Source organism: Pieris napi, chromosome 10 (genome assembly GCF_905475465.1).
Source record: "Pieris napi chromosome 10, ilPieNapi1.2, whole genome shotgun sequence".
NCBI lineage: Eukaryota > Metazoa > Arthropoda > Insecta > Lepidoptera > Pieridae > Pieris > Pieris napi.
In genome coordinates, this window is record NC_062243.1 from 11454315 (window position 1) to 11476769 (window position 22455).

Sequence of the window (22455 nt, forward strand, 5' to 3'; positions counted from 1 at the left end):
GAAGATGTGTATTTCATGGCATTACCTGGAGCATAGTATATCTAGACAATTGGACGATTCTGCTTCTCAGTCACTCAATAAGTAACTCTCCAGAAACTGTTCTGCTGGCTCAAGAACCTGTGCCGTAAACCAATTACTGGAGAATCTAAGATAGTAATAAAAATGAAGTGAGAGATAATATCTCTTATTTTTCTTAAGATAAACTAATTATAAACTTTAATACGTTTCATTTCTCATTTTAAAATACTGTTTAAAAGAAGCAGTAGATGTCGTGAAACTGCTGATAAATAATATATTTTTACGGTTTAAGATATTTTTTCTTATTAAGAACATTACAACATTCACTTACATGAGAAAATATACTAACAATAATACATTACGCTTTTTAATTAATTGTTTATGACATTAGCGACACAACGAAAAGAAATTACAACTTTTTAACAGTTACACAAAACAAAAAATAAAAGAGCGTCAAAAAATCAAAAACAATTAATAATTTAACAAATAACACACAAATCTACAAAATTTTAATAATAAAAACAAAATATATAAAGAAAAACCAAAGACGGAATCTAGACACAGAATTGGTACCACTTATTGTTGACTCGACATCTTACATAAAAAGCCTATACACATTAATTGTTTGTAACGTTTTAGCTCTTTGCAAGTTCATACTAATAAAATATCGGGTTCTTCTAACAAATGTTTGCAGAAGCGAGTGGAAACGAGACACTTTTGACAATGAAATATCAAGTGCAATAATTTACAGTTGTCACCGTTAATAAAACTGATACACGAGCTAGGCAATGCTTCCTTGTTGAATGCAAGGCCGTCTTCATCATCTTGATGGATCAGTTTATAACGATCATTATAATTAGAGGTTAGAATAGTTTGTTCAGTGCATGGCGACCAAGCGACCATAGACCATTCAAGAATAAATTAACTTCACTAATGAATAATAAAAAATCAGTGGCGCTGCAACCTATTACATGATTCATGATCATTAGTCAATCTAATAGGCAAGAAGATCAGCCTCCTGTGCCTGACACACGCCGTCAAATTTCTGGGTTTAAGGCAAGCTGGTTTCTTCACCTTCACCGTTCGATGAGAGCCGCACGCTGAAGCGATTTGGCCAACACTAATGAATAGAGCCACCATTTTCCTGACATAGATAAGATAGATAGATGCTGTTGGTTGCCGACTGATCCTCTGGCATATTGTCTCGCGCTCCTTTAAAAGAACCAAACTTTATTATACATAAAAAAGGATGTTTTTTTTAAAGAAAAAGTACACAAGCCTAGCACTAGTATTCCCTGTGTCTTGTCATCTCTTCCGTTTGTATTAACGGTACCTGACATAATAACTTCTACATAACACTAACATTTTATAATTAAACTATTGTTGCAATAAGAATATGTTCCAAAAGAACATAGGACAGGTTGAGAAGATTTTGTTTAAGAGTTAGTGAATGTTAAGTGTTTTAAGTGTAGTTTAAAAAGGGAATTCGAATTGTAATCAATATACTTGTTCTTTTTGACATCTGCGATTGTACATAGGTATTCTATTTACTCGAATATAACGTTTCATACACATTTTAACACATAATAAAGTATTTTCATTTAATTGTATAGTTATCAGTATAAAACCTTTTAGTATTTAAATTCTTCATTATAGTTTCAATCAAAGCTTTGATCAAGACCACAAAAACGTAATTATTAATACAAATTGTCTATGAAGACTATACAAGAACCTTTTTGAAATTTCAATAATAATCTTTGATATTGGCCCGTCGGAACCAACTACTTCAAATTCCTACGAACATTAGGTATCTAAATAAAAACCTTATCAAAATATCTCTTAGCAACACGTTCCTAATTTTTATCTATCTAGGTACCCTATTTAGAACTTGATTAGACGCGATTGATAATAAATATATCATGTAACCAGTAATATATAATATGACAATGAAAACTGAGGTTGCAATGTTGCCGCCTTGAAGAATGTTTAGCTTCATTTGTGTCAAGATATTAATTACTCAATCGCAAGGTTAGACATAAAAGCATAATGCGTTTCCTGTGAGAGCATGTCACTAGTAAATTACATAAGCGTGCGCGCAGACGTTCAGAGGCGCCGACATAAGGTCAAGGTAGAAACTATTATCCTTGTGGCGTCATACACTTGCATAGTGCAGCGCTCATCTATATATGTATAGTGTATACACTATATTGTCTGGTAGTCTAGTAGTAAGGGAGTCTAAACTTTAAAACCGTAGGTTCCGGTCCGATGTATAACAATTTACATCTATATACCGTGCATACGGTACGGCTTAGTCATGATGCCTTAACAGTACTGTATATAGAAAGTCAAAAACTAAATTTGTATGAAAATTACAGTTCGTGTCGACAAATTTTACATTCTGTTAAGGCATCTTGGCTAAGCCACCAGTACGTCTAAGCTCTAAAACTCCAATTATCAGGTTCAAAAAGCTGACTTAAGCTATAAATACTATCTATGTATGAGGCAACTGTAAAGTTAAATTAGTTTTTTTGTTTAATCTAAAGTTGAGATGAAAATAGAAGAAAATATTTGTAAGTTTGGTATTTTTAAACATATTTTATAATTCAAAACTCAATGTTTAAGCATAAACGAGACCTGTTACCACGCTTATACTGCGCAGTTAGCAATTATATGCAAACTGATTGTGCATTTTGTTATAATCACGTGTAATATCACGTGCGTATTGATTACACGACTTAGAGGCAACTAGAACCCTGAGGACTGCCCGAGAGCATCTCTTTAATGATAAATATACGCCATTGACCCGATTGTGAGTTGTACATATATAATTGCGTTAAGGATCACAAAGCTGCTTAATCTATACATGCTACATATTTATATATATGAATATATGGATATTCTGGTTTCAGTGTAAACATTTGGGGAAGCGTTACTGTGGGAGGTGTTCTTTTTTTGAAAATTTATTAACCTTTACTGTGTTCGACATCAACGTTTGATATGGAACAAAGTCGAATTTATATTGTTTTATGTTTGTTTTGTGTTTTTGTATATAAGACAACACCAGCAGGTATTTAGATAGTTTGGGGTGTTCATTTGATGACGATTTTCGTAATAAATCTTTTTTTATCTACAAACTTTTATAGTGAAAATATTTTAACAGACATTTGATATGATAAAAAGATAAGATATTCCTCATTAATAATTTTTGTATATAAAGTCTACAGAGGGTAGACGCTTAAAGATAATACTAGTAATGAAGAGTTTGGTTTGTCTAGACCAATCTAATAACTTTTAGCTTTTACACCAACACAGTTTATTCTTTGAAAAAGTTTTAGTTCTTTTGTCTACAATACCTTTGCGATTACTTATTTTCTTAATAAATGCATATTTTATTAAAATATCGCATACAATTTATGCGACGTTTTCGTGACCCACAACCATAGCCATAGATTCAAGAACGAGGGGCCAACTTGGCAGGAGGCTTACCAGATATTAAGTGATACCATCGCCCATGGACACGCTCAATTCCTGAGGGCTCGCGAGTTCGTTGCAGGCCTTTTTAGCTTATTTTAAATCCTATGTATCGAAGACAAGATAATTTATCCAACTTAATATATATGTGTATGTTAAAACAATTCTATCAGATTGCAAATGTGTGACCTATTATGTGAAAGTGAAAAAGGCCAAAAATGTATAGGACTAAGAGGTTTCCACGAATCATTTATTCTGCAATAATGATTGGTTTAAACTAAATTTACGGCCTAGGGCTAACGCTGGCATTTAGTAAATAACATATAATCCGGGGGAATTTATTTAATTTGAGGTATATGGAAAATTTCTAAACACTTTAGAGGTCATATTAATGAAAAAAAAAATTGACGTTCCCAAAAATGAGAGGGACACAACATCGATATTATTCATAGCCTAAGAACAACTTTGCAAATGAATGTTTTCAAGTTATATATGCATTTTTCATTTATGTATTCTTACATATATATAAGTACATTAACTTGATCTAATAGTAGGGGGTGCTAAATGGGCATTTAGTTGAGCGTCCTATTGGGTTGCGAAGCTTAGATAATTATAAGAAAAAAATGTTATGTAATGTATACCTCTTCATCGGTGGGGAGAGCGGCTATAGACTTTCGGAAATCTAAAAAAAACTGTGCATGGACATACTCGAGCACGTCAGATATTGATAGCATCCATGTCCTACGTATTTTGAATAATATTATTTATATATTTATATACGTAGGTATGTTCAAATTCAAATTCTGATTGTTTGCGTGGTATCCCCTCTCGGGCTCCCCAGCTATATATAAGTAAGCAAAAGGTTTAAAGAAAAAACTTTTTAACCGGATTAAAGTTATGTATTATTATAAATTTACAATTATTTAATATAATTTTAAATATATCCGACGTTTCGCGTTCTTTACAGCGTGCGTGGTCACGGTGACTGAAGACAAAAGGTTTTGAATTTCAAAAAAGTATCACAGCTGTAGAAAATTTGCATTATCTGTATTTATTTCCCCGGAGTTGGTATCGACTAAAAGATGGAGGGTTTTGGCAAAAACGGCTCACGGTGTCCTCTATTTTCGCGGATTGTTTTTCTTGAGATTTTAATTTGTATATTATTGGATCCCAGGTGTTTGACAATTTTAGGCCGGTTTCTCTATTGAAATTGGGGAGTTTAATGCAAAAGGTTATTCTTGTCAATAGTTTTAAGCTACAAAATCAATATTTAAAAAGTTCGCCAACCCATTAATAATGATTTTAATTTTGCAATAGCCAAGATGTCCGTGACCTAAAGCCGATTAAGTTTGGCAACTGATATTTCACCATTACCTCATACATATGCGTTTGGCCCTTAAAACTGAAACATATAAAGGGCCTTGTTACCACAAAGCACACTATATGAATTTGAATGCCCGAATTAATACTGCCGAAATACAATAGACTAAGATTGGGTAACGAGTTGCTCAACGGTGCGTAAGGTCACTTTAATTTCGCACACTTTCTATTATTTTGGATATTCACCTAGAAACTGTTATTTAGGTGATCAGATCAGTTAGTATCTAGCTGACCGGCGGGGGATTAACCGAATTTTTCCCTGTACAGTCTAGAGTGGTTTTCAAAGTTAAAAGGCTCACAAATATAGCATAATATCAATTAAAACGCGAATGTAATATGAATAAATTTTAATCCAGAATTATAATAATAATTTATTTGCAAGAATATGGTACAAAAATGTTATTGTGGCACAATCTAAAGTTCGCATATTCTGCCACACATAATGGCGTGCAAATTTGACTTAAAAAGAACTTTACATAGAAGTTACATACATTATCAGTCATATATAGGCAATTCTTATAATATTTTATCACTAACATCATAACAGTATTAAAATATATTATTACGTTATCAAATTAATATTAATTATAATGTTTCACGCAAATAATCATTAATAGAATAATATTTTTTGAAAACTCGATTTTTAAAATCTCTAGTGGGTAGATCTTTTAATGTTTTTGGTAAATTATTATAAACCTTGATTGCCATACAAAAAAGTGTTTTTCCTATAGAATATAAATTTTAAATGAAAAATTTTTTGGCACATCCAATATCTCCCCCTCTACTTCGACAGATGTCTATTCCCGATGACTTAAAAATATTAATGTTTTTATGAACGCATAATATATTGAGGTATACGAACATTATAATCCTTTAATATTATTAAATATGTATTAGTTTATAATAATAACTGCACTTAACTGAGTTTTCATTTGTAACACACAGTGCAATAGACGGTCAAACTCAAAAACAGTAATTAAAAGGCCGGTAACGCACTTGCAACACCTTTGGCAATGTGAGTGTCTATGGGTGGTGGTATCACTAAAAAAAGATCGGTAATTAAGAAATGGTTACTTCTTTAAATATATAAAAATCTTAGAAGTTATTGAAAGTATTTAACATCTGCCAAATCAGTCGTTAACAAATTTAATTAAACTTTCAGTCCGGCCTTTATTTAGGTATATTAACTTACAATTAGTTTTTACCATTATATACATATTTATGACACTAAAATGATCAGAATAAATAATTCGATGGCTATATTGGTACGGTTACGAATAATTTATTTTTATCTACCACTAAACTTTGATATTTGTTTAGGAGCTCAAAAACGTAATTCGATATACTAGTTTTATTGTAAGATTTGAGATTTTTACGATTTCATTTTAATCATGTCTAGACTTTGTCTTATACAAATAAAATTTTGAGACAAAAATACCTTATAGTTGAGACTAAAGCCCTCAATACGTCAAGAGATGATACTAAATACGCTATAATTACTTTATAATTTAAAATCTAACAATATTTTTTTAAAATCCGGTGTCTGACAGCATTTTCTCGCTGTACTGCCGTTCTAAGACGCCATAACTTTTAAGAATAGGTTGCAATTCGGATTTCGCCTAGGGTTCATAGCAACCAGGTGTATTTGTTACATAGCATTCGGATGTTACTATTATCCAAATACTAGTATTTCTTTAATAATCAACGATTTAATGGCAACCAAAAAATATTATACTATTATTCCTAAAGATGTTTTACTGTTATCTAATAATGTACATTACGACAAAATTTTTGTTTACAATCTATATTGCGTGTCCGTACTTATGGTAGGGGAGCCCAAGAGGGGATTTCGGGATTTACTAAAGCGCGGCAGATTAATATATAGGGGGATACCTTGTACCCGGTTAAGTACCTCCACAAAATATGAGGCCCATATATAAGGCCGCACGTGAAGGAGACAGGATCAGTTTAGTAAAAAAAAATTGACCATCAGAAATTCCCGAGCGCGTCAGATTAAGGTAGGGTGAGTTAATTACATCCTAAAAAGTGTATATTCCACTAATCTGACAATTTGAGAGTGACGGAAAAAAAGGAGAGGGCATCAAAGTTGTAAAAAAAAAACGTCATCTCGACATTCTCGAGCGCAGCTAATTTTTTTTTTTTTTTGAAGGAAATAATTCAAGAATAATGAAAAATATATAATCTGACCCATTCCGCAAGCCGAAATAACAAAAATTCGTCGATAAAGTTAAATGCGTGCAGCTGCGTGATGCCTACATTTCCTTAAACCGATCGGAATCTACTAAACGGCGTTCTAAATATTTCCCTCAAAATTACATTTCCTGTGAATTTGAACCGATTCGGACCGATAGATTTTGAGAAATTTTGAAAAATCTTAAAAAAATAAGAAATATTTTTTTTTAAAGTGGTTTCTTTATCGATCAACTTCAAAAACTAATCCGCCTTTGAGCTTAAAAAACCACGTCGATCGCCACCAAGATGGTCAAAAGCGGTTGATTAGTTCGAGAGATATCGTGAACGAAAGAAACCCGAAAAAGTGTTTTTTCCGGATTACTCCGAAATTTGTGGTTCGATCAATTAAAATTGCAAATTACTTATGAGGCTGATAAAACTGCGTCGAATGCCGCCAACCGCGTGAAAATTGCTTGATCCATTCAAAAGTTATTGCGGTTTGAAAATTCCAAAAATAGTGTTCTATGAAACTTCTATCAGACTTTCGAGCTGGGAAAGCTCAAATGCATAGAAATGTTATTTCTTTGAACTCAGCGAGCTCAAAATATCAATTTTATTAAGCGCCCAGGAATGGAATTAGCGGGAAGTTGCAGGGATGGCACTTTAGGTGAACCGTTTTTCAAAATTTTTTGTCAGATCAGGCGAATCCCTCTAGATAATCGTCAGATTATGAGACAGTACGTTTAGAACATAAAGATGAACCACATATATCTTAATCTGACGCGCTTGAGTATTTCAAAATTGCGATTTTTTTTGCAAATTAAGAAAATGGCTGTGGGTTTGCGTCCCATCGAAATCGTCAGATTAGTGAATGAGAGCTTTTTTTTGGTGCACTTAACACTCCCTTAGAAAATCTGACGCGCCCGATAATTTTTTTTTTTTTTTTCATTTTCAACCCTTAAATACAACCACCCGCATCATGCAAACGATCAGATTAACATACGTACATGATTAAAAATACGTAGGGCATTGATGCTATCAATATCTGACGCGCTCGAGGATGTCCATGCAACAGTTTTTTTTACATATTTAACTATCTATAGCCGCTTCCCCCACCGATGAAAAGGAATTTATCATATAACATTTTTTTCTTCTTTTTATCTAAGCTTTGCATCCCAATAGGTCTCTACGACGCTCGAGTAAATCCCCATTTAGCATCGTGGGCTCCCCTACCATTATGGGTACAAACTCTCTCTGCCTATTAGATAATTTCCTTCCAAATCGTAAAAAGGGAATTTGTTAAGCACATTAAATAAATAACAACACTGAAACAACTTTCATATTGTTTAGTATTTTTATATCCATGGTATTTGTACATCGAAGGTACAACGCTGTAATACGGACTAAGCAGTGATTACGTACTTAATTTAGTTATAATAAGTCACGGCGCGTATGAATTGTTATGTAATTCAAATATTTCGTCAATGTCGAGTTGTACGAGAACATTTTTGAGTGGATAAATCAAAATGGAGGTTACCGGTTGACGTCACGCTCTGGCAGGGCCGGGGACTATTCATCCCTTGCGACCTTGTTTTGGTCCAGGCGCTGCGTTACACGTGGAAAGTTAAGGGGACGCGCTTCTATTACTTTATTGTTATATTACATATACTTTTCGTAATTGTATTAAAAAGGCAATTAAAATATTTCTGTTTCAAAAAGTGTTAAAACATAAGTTTATATTTTGCAAAACTGCATGTACCAAACGAATCTAACGTGTTTTATAACGTTAATGAGGGTATCACTAAAATATGACAAGTAAAGTTTAAATTTTTTTTCTTTTTCAAAAAGTGAACACACAGAATTGAATTAATTAATATTTTGCTAAAAAAAACTGCGGCTACCCGACGTCTCGTATATAATATCAAAACCTATGTGTGACAGGTTATTAGTACATGTTGAATTTAAATAATACCTGTTTAACGGATGTTACAAGTTTTAATTGACTTAAAAATAATTTAAAAAAAAAATTACAGCTTCAAATATTTGAACTATACTATAAACTATTACACAATATTAAATTCAACCAAGAAACCCTTTATTTCATAAATTTTAAGTTAACACAGCTTCCCTTTAAATCCTTGAACTTGTCATGTAAGGTCACGTCGATTAAAAAATAAAGTTGATTCAATGAATGCCTCCCTTTGGTACTTCTAAATCTGAAGGTCAACACCATTAATTCATTCATTCCTATAATGTATTCACTGTACTTTGCCCTTAGAATATTTTTATTGATAAAACCGGCATTTGAATTCTATTGTCGTTGAGTTAGGAAGGGCAGATATGGGCAGGAGGCCGGCCATTTTTTTTTGCGCGCTGGCTTTCATCTCGGTCAGTGACTGACGAACTCTTTTGGGTTTTTTTCGAGCATTGGTTAAGCAAAAGTGGACTTTATTCCTTTATAATAAAATTTTCTTATCTATGGATTCTGAGATAGTCAAACTATCCAGGTACAAACTCGTAAATCACATAAATCTCTTAGCTACACTCTTAAATACATGCGCATACACACCCATTCACACACTCACACATTCATGCATACTTAATGTCTTATAAGACTTAGTTGTACTTAAATTACTTTTTTAGAAAAACTGTTCTAAACATGATGTACCATGTACCACGGAATAATTGTTATCTAGTTACCCACAACACAGGGACTCCCTAGCGATATATGAATTTTGTCGCAACCTATTTGTCATGAATTAAGTTTGTATTATTTATTACGCCCACTAATATACCTTGTTTATAAAATGGACTTTTGTTCTAAAAAACTTGTAACCATGGTAACGAACTCGGTACCATCTTTGAAATCGAGAATAATTATTAAAGTGAACTAAACGCTCAAACAGATGTTACATTACGTTATTGAGTTGGGTGGTCCAATCGTACAGTATCGATTTGACAAATCATAAAATTACTAATTGGCATTATTAATAATATGACCAAATAATAGTGATCGAATAGTAATATTATTCAACATTATTTATCATTATTTAACATTCCATTAAAGGCAACTTAAGGCAACAAAAGTTACGTAAGCGTCCGAGCTGTCATCAGATGCGTAATCATCTTATTTAATAAATCTCACGAACTTTCAAAATCAGCAGTATCAATTCGTTTAAGTATTGTACTATCGTAAATAGGTTATGTGAAAATGAAACACCAACATTCTTATAAAAATATAATTAAGTGCAATTGCTCGAAAACTTGGTACAGATTGATCAAACATCAATTCAATTGAATGAATCGAGTTTAAAATTACAATAAATGCTTGAAAAATAGTAATTTAAATTTACTTCAAATTAATGAAGCAAATCCAAATGTGTATATATTGCGGTATAAAATTATGGAAATTGAATTTTTACACACACTGAATTAGGGCGAAGGGCGAGGGATGTGGGGTGTGACTCCGAGTGGACGGTGCACGTGGGTGAACCTTGCACATGGAGCCCCATCACACTCCAATCGTGCCCTCACCATACAATGCAAACATGGGTTTTCAAAGTTATTAAAGAATAAATTCAATTTCAGAAGTTCGTTACAGAGTGTTTTTTTCCGATGCAATGCAATGATTATTCTAAAAATAAAATGAAAAATAAATGTCACACAAAAATATAAAAAAATTAAATCTAATGATTTAAATGCGTTTAGCCATTCGCAATTGTCCGAAAACTTATTCTATAGAATGAAATTAATTTTTAAAATGAGAATTAATTAAGTAACTCTGCCGACATGTTTTCTCAATATAGCTGCGGTGTTAAGCTTAAAATCAATTTCATTCAAACTAATTGAAGTTAGTCTTATACATAATATGGCGTACATTAATCAGTCTTAAAAATGGTTGTAATTCTTGAAATTCTCACATCATACATTAATTGGATTAGTCACACATTCACTTACATTTAGATGTTAATTTTCGAAACAATGCTAAAATTGGCTACATATAAATCATTTCCTAAAAATCTAATAAGGCATCCAATGGCCACATTCTAATGAATGTCTTAAGTCTAATACAAAATAAAATGCAATTAGCAATACAATGAAACACAAATCGTTAAAAATCATTTAATCATGTCAGTCTAGGCTAATTAAATCTAAGAATATGAAAATGTCAAAATAATAAAATGGATTAAAACTAGCATGCATAAAATGAAAAAAATATACGAAATTAAATTACACTTAGCTAATTCATTGAGTTGGAAAGATGTTGTAATTTAATGATGTTGAATTTAATGATATTGAATTTAATGATGAAGGCTATGGTACGCAACAGATTGAATGGGAATTTGAATTTTAACTGCAGTTTTAGATTTATTTTTGAATTTATTGATTATGCCGTCAGTAAATTAGCTTTGTATTACTTAATTCGTAAAATTGAAATTACTGTAAAAGTAATTTCACTCCCTTCAATTCAGGGCCATTTCTTGAAAATGACCTTGAATGGGAGAGGCATGTGGATGGTACCATAGGTACCCTCCAAGCCTGGTACCTCGTCTCCCTCCGGTATTTCCCAGTCGAAGTTGTTCATCAGGTTCGAGAAGAAGATGAACAGCTCCATTCTTGCCAATTGCTCTCCCAAACAGATACGGCGACCGACCCCGAAAGGTATGAAGTGATCAGGCAGAGAGAGCCTGTTGTTCTCCAAGAAACGCTCAGGAATAAACTTTTCCGGCACAGGGAAGTGTTCGGGGTCCATATTGATCTTGTTAATCAGTGGCACGAGTGTTGTACCAGCCGGAATAGTGAATCCCTCGACGTTCCAGTCCCTAATAATTCACATAATTGTAACAAACGTTCAAAGTACATATAATAAAGTATGCCGGCATTACTGAACGTGGAAGACGAAGGCTGTAGTTCTGTTCAATGAATCGTTTAAATGATTTAGACAACCCATCCGTGCCTTGAGCTATCTGAATCATTACTTTTGTGGTTAATAAGTTACCAGTTCAATAATTCTTAAGGTTTCCTATAGTAAAACGTGACGTTAGTCGTTGCCTATTTCCTAGATTTCTTTAAATGAACATTTTTCTTATTTGTTAGACAATAATTTGGTAATTTCGTATTTTGATCTGGTGTCAGCTTTCATAAGTAAAACAGCTTAAGTAGTCGGCCAGATGATAATGTTACGAGCCTGACTTAATATTTGAGTATAACTATTTTTATATAATAGTATAAAACATGTTTTTTAAGTTGATTCCGATAGACACTCACTGCAAAAGGCTGCGCTGCCGGCCTATAAATCTTATTTTAGTGAAGGCGCTATAATAAATGACATATTTTAGTTGAACCTACAGTAATATATTATAAAAGTACTTACGAGGTGTTAACGTGCGCAGTGCCCAAAGGTACAATGCAGGTGATACGCAGGGTTTCAAAGATGACAGCTTCCATGTAGGGCATTTGCAGACGATGGTCCAAGGTCACAAGTTGCCCAGGTTCAACCGCTCCCGACATCTCCTGTCGAACCTTAGCAGCCACCTCCCGCTCCCGAATCATCATCAGCAGCAGCCAAACGACAGCAGTCCTCGACGTCTCCATGCCGGCAGAGAAGAGGTCGTTCATCACTTGCACCGCTTGCTTTACTGTAACGTGGAATATAGTTTTTCAGATTTAGAATTTCATCGGAGCCATCGATATATATCGATATAAATTCTATATATACCTATATATATACCTCTATTATATATATACCTCAAATATTTTTTTTTTTTTTCATCTATGTAACTTTTTTGTTAGAATAATAATAGATAGAATAAAACTAAAATATATAAAAGATAACAAAGTTTAGAAATGCTGTTACTTCTAACAAACATTGAAATAGAAGTGGACATGACACATTATGAGAGAAGACAAAGATAGATGACGAAAAAAGCGACGGAATGGCTTCCTCGTTATGACAAAAGCAAACGAGTTAGACAAATAAAACCATGGAAAGATGCTATAAGCAGAGCAGCTGGCCTATGTGGCTAAGTAAAGGTAGACACCGAGAAGAGTAGAAGCTCTGAGAGGAGGCCTATATCCAAGCTGTAAAATTCAAATTAAGGAAACTCTTAGATGAGGCCTATGTCCAAGGAGAAGCTGTAAAACCGAAATAAACCGGGTTGTCGATTAATTAGTGTTTATAGTACTTCACATTTTGATGTACTAGGATAAGTATTTTACAGCAATAAAGGCTATTATTATTATTGCGTAACTTTTTTGAGCTGTTTTGGTTTGAGAGGATGACTATTAAACCCTGAACTTCATGCGTTTGAATAGCTGCCAATCGTCGACCCAAAAACAAGGACATGTGTCAGACACTTAAGGCATATTAAAAAACAAAGTATCATGAAACAAATATATAAATCTTATGCCAAAGGTTGTACTTGTTTTTTCTATGTATGAAAATGAATAACTTCCTGCTAAGCAAATAATTAATATTTAATACGGTAACCCTGCTGAGCGAATTAAAACATTCAAGTGCGTGACAAAGTTGATTTAAGTAATTTATATTTTCAATAGCATCTAATTCTGTTTTATGAGAAACTGCATGCATCAAAAAATTCAAATAAAAATCTTGAATAAAAATAAAAATATAAAACACCGGTCGCTAAACCAATATCGATTTGAATAATTCACCTAATGAATGAGCATTTTAACCTACCTTTCTCCTTGTCTTCCAAAACCGTCTGCAGCTCACCACCTTCAACGCCCTTGTACATCTCCTGGAGGTAGTAATCCAGCAGGTCCTCAGGCGTGTAGTCCATTGACGAGTTCTTCCGCATTTCAATCCGGCTTATCAGATGCGCCTCATGGAAGCTACTTATCTTGTCCAGGTTCGCCTTGATCTCCTTCAGAACTGCTTTCTTACCCGGCAGTCTCTGAAAGAGAAGGACAATTATTGATAAATTTATTTTTAATTTATTTCTCCTATTATGTCTCGGGTTTTTGAGAAAATCGTCAAGATATCGCTTGTTATGATTAAAGGCCTATATTCGCTTTGATTAGTGATTAGTGTTTAGGAGAAAACAAGTGTGGACAGCGACTGATTAGTGCAGGTGATTAGTTGTCTGCGTAGTAAAGTGATTAGAAGCGTGTTCTATTTTGCGAGTGAACTGCGAGTGGTGACGTCGCGTGCGCCCTCCCTTCCCCCTCACTCGAAGCGTGTCTGCCAAAATATTGACAACTGAATTTACTTGCACTACACACCTGCACTAATCATCCTCAATTACTAATCACTTGCACTCGCACTAATCATAGTGAATAGTGGCCTTTAATAAAGTAAGTGCTTACCATATAAATAGGCAGATGTTCGCCTATATGGACAGAACCGAAGAGCTGCATTCCTCGCGTAACCAAGGCATTGAAAGCCTGAAATTGCGGATCTCCGTCAACGAAGCGGTAACTCATCATCAGCTGACATATGACGTTATGGATGTGTCTGCCTAGGACCATGACGGGGTCTTGGGGCTGTTCTTCCTTAACGGCTATTTCTGTTACCATCTCTTGCACTTCATCCTAAAAAAATATAAAATTTTAGTACGTCTATGGTGCCTAGTTTAAATGCTTTTGATATATTTATAAATTTATAAAAAAGTTTTGTTAATAAAACCGTAGATATTTAAAAATTGCAATACTAATTCGCACTTCTCTATCAAAAATAATATTTGATTATTTATTTTAGATTTAATTATATCTATATATATAAAAGAAAGTCGTGTTTGTTACAACACTTATAACTCGAGAACGGCTGGACCGATTGCCATGGTTTTTGATGTATTGGATTTGTTTCCGTCCCGAATAGCAGAATAAGCAATAAAATATCGGATAAGTTATCGAATAACAATAAATAAATTAATTAATTTTACGAATGCAAAAACCATATGGTGCCATCTGTTGACAAAACTACGCATCATTTTACGTCGAATTCGTGTCAGTTCAAGAAATTCCGATCTTGAGGTAAATGAGGAGATGCATAACCATGCTTTGATCCTGATCAAAAGATGTTGGATATCAGAAAGTGCTTAACATGCAGTATCGCCATATTGACGCTAGAGAGAAGATGCCTAATGTGTAAAACTGCCATTCTTCTTTCGCAATGGCAAGCAATAAAACATTTCTGTATTAGCAAAAAAGTTGTATTAATGTAATACTCAACATTAATGAAATCCTAAAATAAGTTAAAGTAACAACGATATTATAAGGTTGTAGGGCGGAACGAAGTTAGCCAGGTCAGCTAGTTCTACATAAAACAAAAAAAAAATCTTTATTTATTTTAAACAATACACATTTGACAATTCGATAATTTTAACAATTCTTTCTTTATTCTTTCAAAAAATCTTCTAATTAACTTCCTTCAAGATATTCTTATTTTCAAAGTGTAATTTTACAATTTAAATCTGACTGGGGAAAAAGGATTAGACATTACATAGAATTCGACATTTAAAATATAAAATAGGCAGTAACGTTATAGCAAACGTAGCATATTACAGACTAAAGCCTAAATCGACAAATATTAATCTAATGAATAATTTCAATACAAAAATTTATTCGAAACTGCATTTCCGGAGATTACCATCTACAAACGAATACTTCAGCCCTGCGATTCTGTAACTCACTTTTCGAACTCACACAGCGGTTTTTGCATCGGCGGTCATAAAACGGCAGCGTAACATAAAATTAACAATAACGAAATCACCAAACTTACAATAATGCAATTTTCAAACTTCTGCCTGCTCCACAACCTGACACCGAGTGCACGGAACTTGTCAAGAACGAATTGGCGTTGCTTTTTCCACAGGATGCCTTCGCTTAGTATTATCCCTGAAAACAAACGCAAACAAGTATTTACCACAACTTACATCAATGTACTTCCTAAGCACATAGAACTAATCGGTTATGACTATTTTTTTCCAGGCTTATTTAAGTTCTTTCTTAAAAAAGACAAAAATAAATAAATATAGTAAAAAAACTAAAAAACACGCTTTTAAAGCACATCAGCGTGGGGCGCTCTCGAGCAACCCACACTTTTTCACAATAATACCAGTATTTTTGTTCATTACCATTTTCAGCCTAAATTAGGAATTATTTTTCACTTTTTAGTTTGATGTGCTTTAAAAGCGTGTTTTTTAGTTTTTTTAAACTATTATTAATTTTTTATTTTTTAGTTATATTTTTTTATTTTTTTCATTTTTTTTCGTATTATTGCATTGTCATCTATCTTTGACAGGTGCGCAAAGTTTGAATTAAATCTGTCCGTTAAAAGTGGGTCAAAATCGAGTCCGAAGGAGTCGGTTACATACATACATACATACAGGTGAAGCTAATATAAAGCGTGTAAAAAATACAAATGTGTAGTATCTTAGAATCAGTTTTAATTCGTTACAGAGTTACATTAGGCGATGAAGTGGCGCTCAATTTATATATATATTGTACTACAACCGGAGTCATATCATTATCTAGTATGGTATGCTACGGGCTACGTCGCGTAGCGATATGACAGCCAGTTACAGTGAAGTAATATTTGAAAATAAGAAAGAAAAAACTTATATGTATACAATTAAAGGATATTTAGGTAAAATAAAGTGCACTACCCCCACACTAGGACTCCCTGTGTTGTGGGCAGTTAGTTTATAATATAGTATAGTTAAACTATTGTTGGACAATAAGAATATTTTCTGTATTAGCACATGACGCCGTCGCCAGGATCACCTGGCCGCGCCTGGTCCACTACAGACACGAGTGGAGCAAGTGGATGCCTATGTGGTGGTCAAACCAAAACCTGACAAGCATATTATGATAGTTCCTAAATGTTACTGTATATTTTAGTGTTAGGAGGGTGTGTGTGTGTGTGTCCCTCTATCGACACTTTTTATTTAGAATAAACTAACTGTATAGTGGATATAAATAATTTGCACAATAGGTCGTACTGTAGACTTCTCCAGCGAGTCACTCGGTAAAGCTAATACAATAAATGTTTGGCTTAATATAAAAATCTTATATATAAATTATGTCGTTAATAATCTGTAGAGTAATCTGTCTATAATAGTCTGTGTGTGTCGTTAATAAAACTCAACTCTCATACTCAAACTCATAGATTAAACACCTGTTAAAGTAAGCGGACTGATTTTGATGATTTGTTGTGTTTGGATTCGAGAATGGTTTAATTTTACAATTTGATGATTTTTTTCTATTTTTGTATAAAAACTTACCATAACCACCAAGCAGATTGTTCAACGGAGTCTTAGGTCGGCCGATCGAATCGCTTTTGTTGAACACGTCTCTAAGGATATTAGCTGATGATATGCATACCACAAGGCTGTTACCCAGTCTCAAGGAAAATATATTCCCGTAACGTTTAGCCCATGCGAGGTACCAAGAGTGGGGGGAGCCTCGGTACAGCCATGGCAGACATCCGATGAACGGAAGTCCATAAGGTCCTGAAATTACAATCAATTGAAAAGTAGTGCGGTTTTTCCCCGCAAGATTAAACGAATGCGGGGAAATTGCATCACAACCTTCAGAGAAAAACGGCCTTTGGAAAACTGCCACTTTATCACGTTCATGTTTGTTTATAGATAAATTCCTTGGGAAAAGGCTGAATCTAATTCTTATGCGAACGTGATACTAAATAAAATAGAAACATCTTAAACATAGCAGCGGTGATCACTGAATGCATATTATCTCAGTTTTCCTTGTTAAGAATCGTCTAGTACTCAACGTGTTCTAATCTCAACAATACCTACTTGAATTATACATTTGAAGGGCAATATTTTTCTAGTAATTACTTAATTATTCAAGGTTTAAAGACAAATTTTTTGAACGACTAATATCAGTATCATCAATAGAAAATAAGCATATATTTGTGGTTTGGGGGGAATGTGGTAAAATGGGGGATGGAAAATCGATATTATGGAAGTCAAACGGATGGGATAATGTAATTAAAGAGAAAAAGCTTACCTGGTGGAAGACACAACCGAATTTGTTTCACGATAGCGATGGTCCAGCGCGCAATAATAGTTGCAAACACGGCCACCGCAGTCAATCGAAAGAAATTATTCCAATCGTATGCGTAAACATATTGCAAAATATATTCATCTAACACACAAGGAATACCATTGAATAAAAAATACATATTTCCAAATTTGTTTAAAAAGGATCGTATTTTTGCGCGCTAGCCCGTCACGCTCCTGGTAGAATGTGATTCGAAACTTAGCGACGGAGCTGTAAATTTTCTAGTCTACCCTCCTCTTGTAAAAACTATAAAAACGAATTTAAAACTACCCTCAAATTTTCTCTTTGGTCAAGTTATGTTTCTAGTAGGTTCTATGTGATTTATGGGCGAAGATGACAGAAATGTGCTACCATATAGCAAACCATTGAATTTATATAGACGGCGAGTAAATTATCTGCATAATATGTTGATCGCCGATAAACTTCCTTGAACCAATAGCGTAGTATTTTTCATATTACTGACGTATATAACAATATATATACATATACTATAATTGTAGTATGAGGAGGTCACTTTCATTAAGTGTAGTAAGACTTTAAGTAACAAAATATTCCTACAATATATTTGTTTTCTTCCTTCATATAAATAAAATATTTTGTCTTAAGCGTAATTTTTTAGATAAATAATGTACAATTTGTGACTATATAACATTTCTATCTATTAACATTCACATTATATAACATTTAGAGCTGTAAGTGAATCATTTATTATGAAGATATAAAATTTTTGATAAAAATATATTTAATTTCATCGTTAGAAGGAATTAAATTTCTGGGAAAATATTTTTATTATATTATAAGTGTGCATTTGTTTTTACGTCTAAGAGGTAGCTGAAACCCTGAAGGTATAGTTAGTTATCAGGCAATCCAAATAAAATATCTAATTCAAGAAAATGTACGTACATCATTCTATAACGTATGTTGAGGGACAACAAAATTTTCATTTTAGGAAATAATAGTCTATCCGGAGTATAGGACTTTATCAAATGCTAAAGTTTCTTAATATTCAGATAACAGTTTTATTATTGTATATACTAGCTTCAACCATATCTGTTAACAAACAATCATTGACGAATAAAAATATAGACAATATTTTAATATTTCAGAAATAAATATATCATTTGGTATTCAAGTAATACAGCTTTCTATAGCTTCTTCTGAAACAATTGATGGAATCGACCAATCGAGTTTTTTATTAATTTCCCCTTTATACAATTTAGTTTTAAAAGAGTACCGAGAGTTTTTACGCCGGCTTTTTCTCTCGGCCTACACCCTCTGTCTTCTTTGCCGATGAGTAGGGATGCCTACAAATTCAAATTTAATGACGTCGAATAAGTGATACATGTATCTTATGTTCCATAATAAACATATATATTTTTTATTTATTTTTATAGTCGAGTTTTTTAATTAATTTCCCCTTAATACAATTTAGTACTAATATTTTGTATTTTTTTAGGCTTAGATTTCATTTTAGACGTAGTTTCATTATAACCAAGTAGGTGATGATTCTGCTTACGTACGACAACTTCAAAGAAAGCCGTTACACAATCAAAGCGTCGCAGATGTTCAAACGCCAAACCTCATTGGTGAGAATTTTATCCAGACTTAAACTACCCTCAATTTATTTAATTTAAAATAACAGTCTACAGGACTATGTTCGTTTTATTACATCATGTTAGTACATAACAAAAGGACCATCAATGAAAATTTATATATATTTTTATTTAAATTGCTAAATAATCATATACAGAGCAGTGACCTCTTACAGGATATTAAAATTGTCGTCCCATACTCATTTCCGAGGTCTAAAATCAGCAATATTTTCCAAATTCCTTCTCCAAAAACCAACCTAGGAGTTCAGGCACCTCTCTTTCGAATTCTTCGCAATTTTACCGGATTGAACGGTGCTTATCCGGAACTGGATATATTCGGTAGTGGGCTGATCTGAATATGCCGTAGATTTAGTACTATGTATGATGTGGTAATCTTTAATAAATAAATAAAGCTATTTTTTTTAATATATGTACTCGGGCATACAGCCTGTATATATTCTTTGGTAGAGATTTCCTTATACAACACATGTTATCGGTTCATTGCACTTATGTACCTAATGATGTCAGTGTGCTAACTCTATTTTATAGGGCAATGACCGTGAAGGTCACATCATTATCGATTAGGTATCAGGGGCTTACATAAGCATTCGTGATTATATTATCTTGCATTATCGTCAAGATTGTTATGTATTCCGGGGTTATTGACTTCGCAAGGACGTGTAGGGCAGGAGCTGATCAACGATACATGTTACGTAAGATTAATAATTTAAAAAAGGAATGGGGCTTCGTTTTATTGCCATTGTTCGAAGGGAATACCGGATCGTGTCGCGTGTCTGTGATTGGATAAGATTTCAAACGTGTTGTCGTATTTCGTTTCTACATTCTTAAAAATTATGATAGTTAAATATGTAAATATATCTTTAAAAATGTATAAATTATATCTACTACGAATCTCTTGGGCCACGAATACTTAAAGGATCGATTTTATTATATAGGTTTTATGCAAAATTGAATTTTTTACAGCACCCGCGTCAAGTATCTGGATAGAGGCGACAATATTGAGGTGGTTGAAATTGACACAGGAGGCCTTTCTACTTGCCTAATTAAGACGCAAAAATATATCTGCCCATTGACAGACTAAAAATTTACCCATTAACTGGCAATAAAAAGGCAAAATAGGTGGTTTATTATTACCTTATTTTGTGTAAGTTGATAGTTTTTTTTTAAAACTGACAACACTATTTCATTAAAAAAATATATATGAAATAAATTTTTCTACCAGCTCTTTGCACGTAGTCTATAATTTATGAGTGGAAACTGGCTGGAAGTAGTGATTTGCTTAAATAATAATTATTGTTTTGATCTTTCAAACACGTGATTGTTTAAATATCTGAGAAGTTCGTGTGAATTCTAGAATAGTAATATAGTATTTTAAAGGGGTCGTTGCACTAACACCTGTGTTTGCAACTTTGATATAAACAATTAATTACCTGGTATCGTTTTATTATTATTATACATATCACGTTTTGACTTAGTCATGTGAATATGTAAAGATTTCCCATACTTAAATTAATTAATACATTGTAACATTTCGTAATACATACGTCATACACATAAAAAAATTAAAGAACTTATTGAACTATTTTTATTTGCAACACACAAATATACAGATTTTACAATATTCTTAACCTCCATATTAATAATAATAATTAAATATTTATAAATACTCGTAGAAAATAAAAACAAATTTGAAAAGTTTGGTCCCTGAGGCACTGAAATGCTGGCAACATTTCCTCGCTGTTTTGCGATACTTATTCGTTGAGCGAGGTAAGTACCAGTTGGGGTCACCGGAACAATCTTATTAGTTAGTTTCAATTTAATATTTTATTATAGTTTATAGAATATTTTTTTAAATAATAGAACAGGAGACTCACCTGATCTTGCGAGTCTGCTTGTTGTTCCAATTCTTAAAAGGCAGGCATTTTAAGAATTGGAATGCATTTTTCTTGCATCTTTCTTTAAGCCTTATTGGTTCAGAAATACTTCGACAGTGGAACAAGCTGCCCACATAGCGGTGGTGCACGCTCAGTTGTGGAACGGCGGCAGTAAAAATTGCCAAAAAACCACCCAGTTGTGGTACAACGGACGACGAGGTGATATGGAAATTCGTATTCTGACTCGACGATGAAACTCAGGTGGGGGAATTCATGCGAACAACTCAATTTGACATTCTCCATCGTAATCGCGGTAGAACATGCATCAAAAATGCTGTAGGCTTAATATCTAGTTCTAGACGGACAGAATTTGAAAATATATTTAAAAACTAGGTTACATTAAATTGAGATGTTTTAGACTAAATAGCAAAAGCAATAAGTCTAGTCTAAAATAATTTATATTGTAGCTGGGACAAGCTAGAGTTGGCTAGAACAAGGTTTGTAACTAGTCTGGCCATAAATACTGTTAGATAAAAACGTTTTTTCAACTATTTAATTATTTTGAATTTGGAACACGTAAATTGTTTTTAAAACTTCTTTTGATTTTGCGCTATTTCACATATTTTATGTTCATTATTCCCTGCGTAAATCCATAGATTCGTGGCCAAACATTTTAAAGGCCTTTATAAAAGCCAAAGGTGGCCTTTTCGAATAGTGTTTTTTTTTTATGTTTTTCTGAAGCATTAATGAATATGTAGGTATAAATTAAAAAAAATAATGCTTTTTCATTTGTAACAGAACTTATGGCTGGGCTAGGTATATAGGAATGGAAGGAAGGATACTACTTACCTTTTAAA

The 22455-nt window shown here is 33.2% G+C and overlaps 1 protein-coding gene across 1 annotated transcript; it reads right to left on the bottom strand.

Moving 5' to 3' along the window:
- Positions 1-10287: 10287 nt before the first annotated feature.
- On the bottom strand, positions 10288-18323 carry LOC125053355 (cytochrome P450 18a1-like). Its single transcript, XM_047654692.1, has 7 exons — positions 18058-18323; positions 17310-17537; positions 15806-15921; positions 14392-14616; positions 13763-13979; positions 12437-12701; positions 10288-11885 (listed from the first exon to the last, which is right to left on the bottom strand). Exons 1-7 carry the CDS (start codon positions 18230-18232, stop codon positions 11531-11533), a joined length of 1581 nt encoding a protein of 526 aa, XP_047510648.1. The 5' UTR covers positions 18233-18323; the 3' UTR covers positions 10288-11530.
- Positions 18324-22455: the final 4132 nt, after the last annotated feature.

Excerpts from the sequence above, each read along its gene's own strand:
- LOC125053355 (XM_047654692.1), bottom strand. The coding sequence starts at position 18,232 with ATGTATTTTTTATTCAATGGTATTCCTTGTGTGTTAGATGAATATATT. Across the intron at positions 15,922-17,309 it reads CAATCTGCTTGGTGGTTATG|GGATAATACTAAGCGAAGGC; the intron begins GTAAGTTTTTAT and ends GTTTGTTTTCAG. Across the intron at positions 12,702-13,762 it reads TTTGGAAGACAAGGAGAAAG|TAAAGCAAGCGGTGCAAGTG; the intron begins GTAGGTTAAAAT and ends TCCACGTTACAG.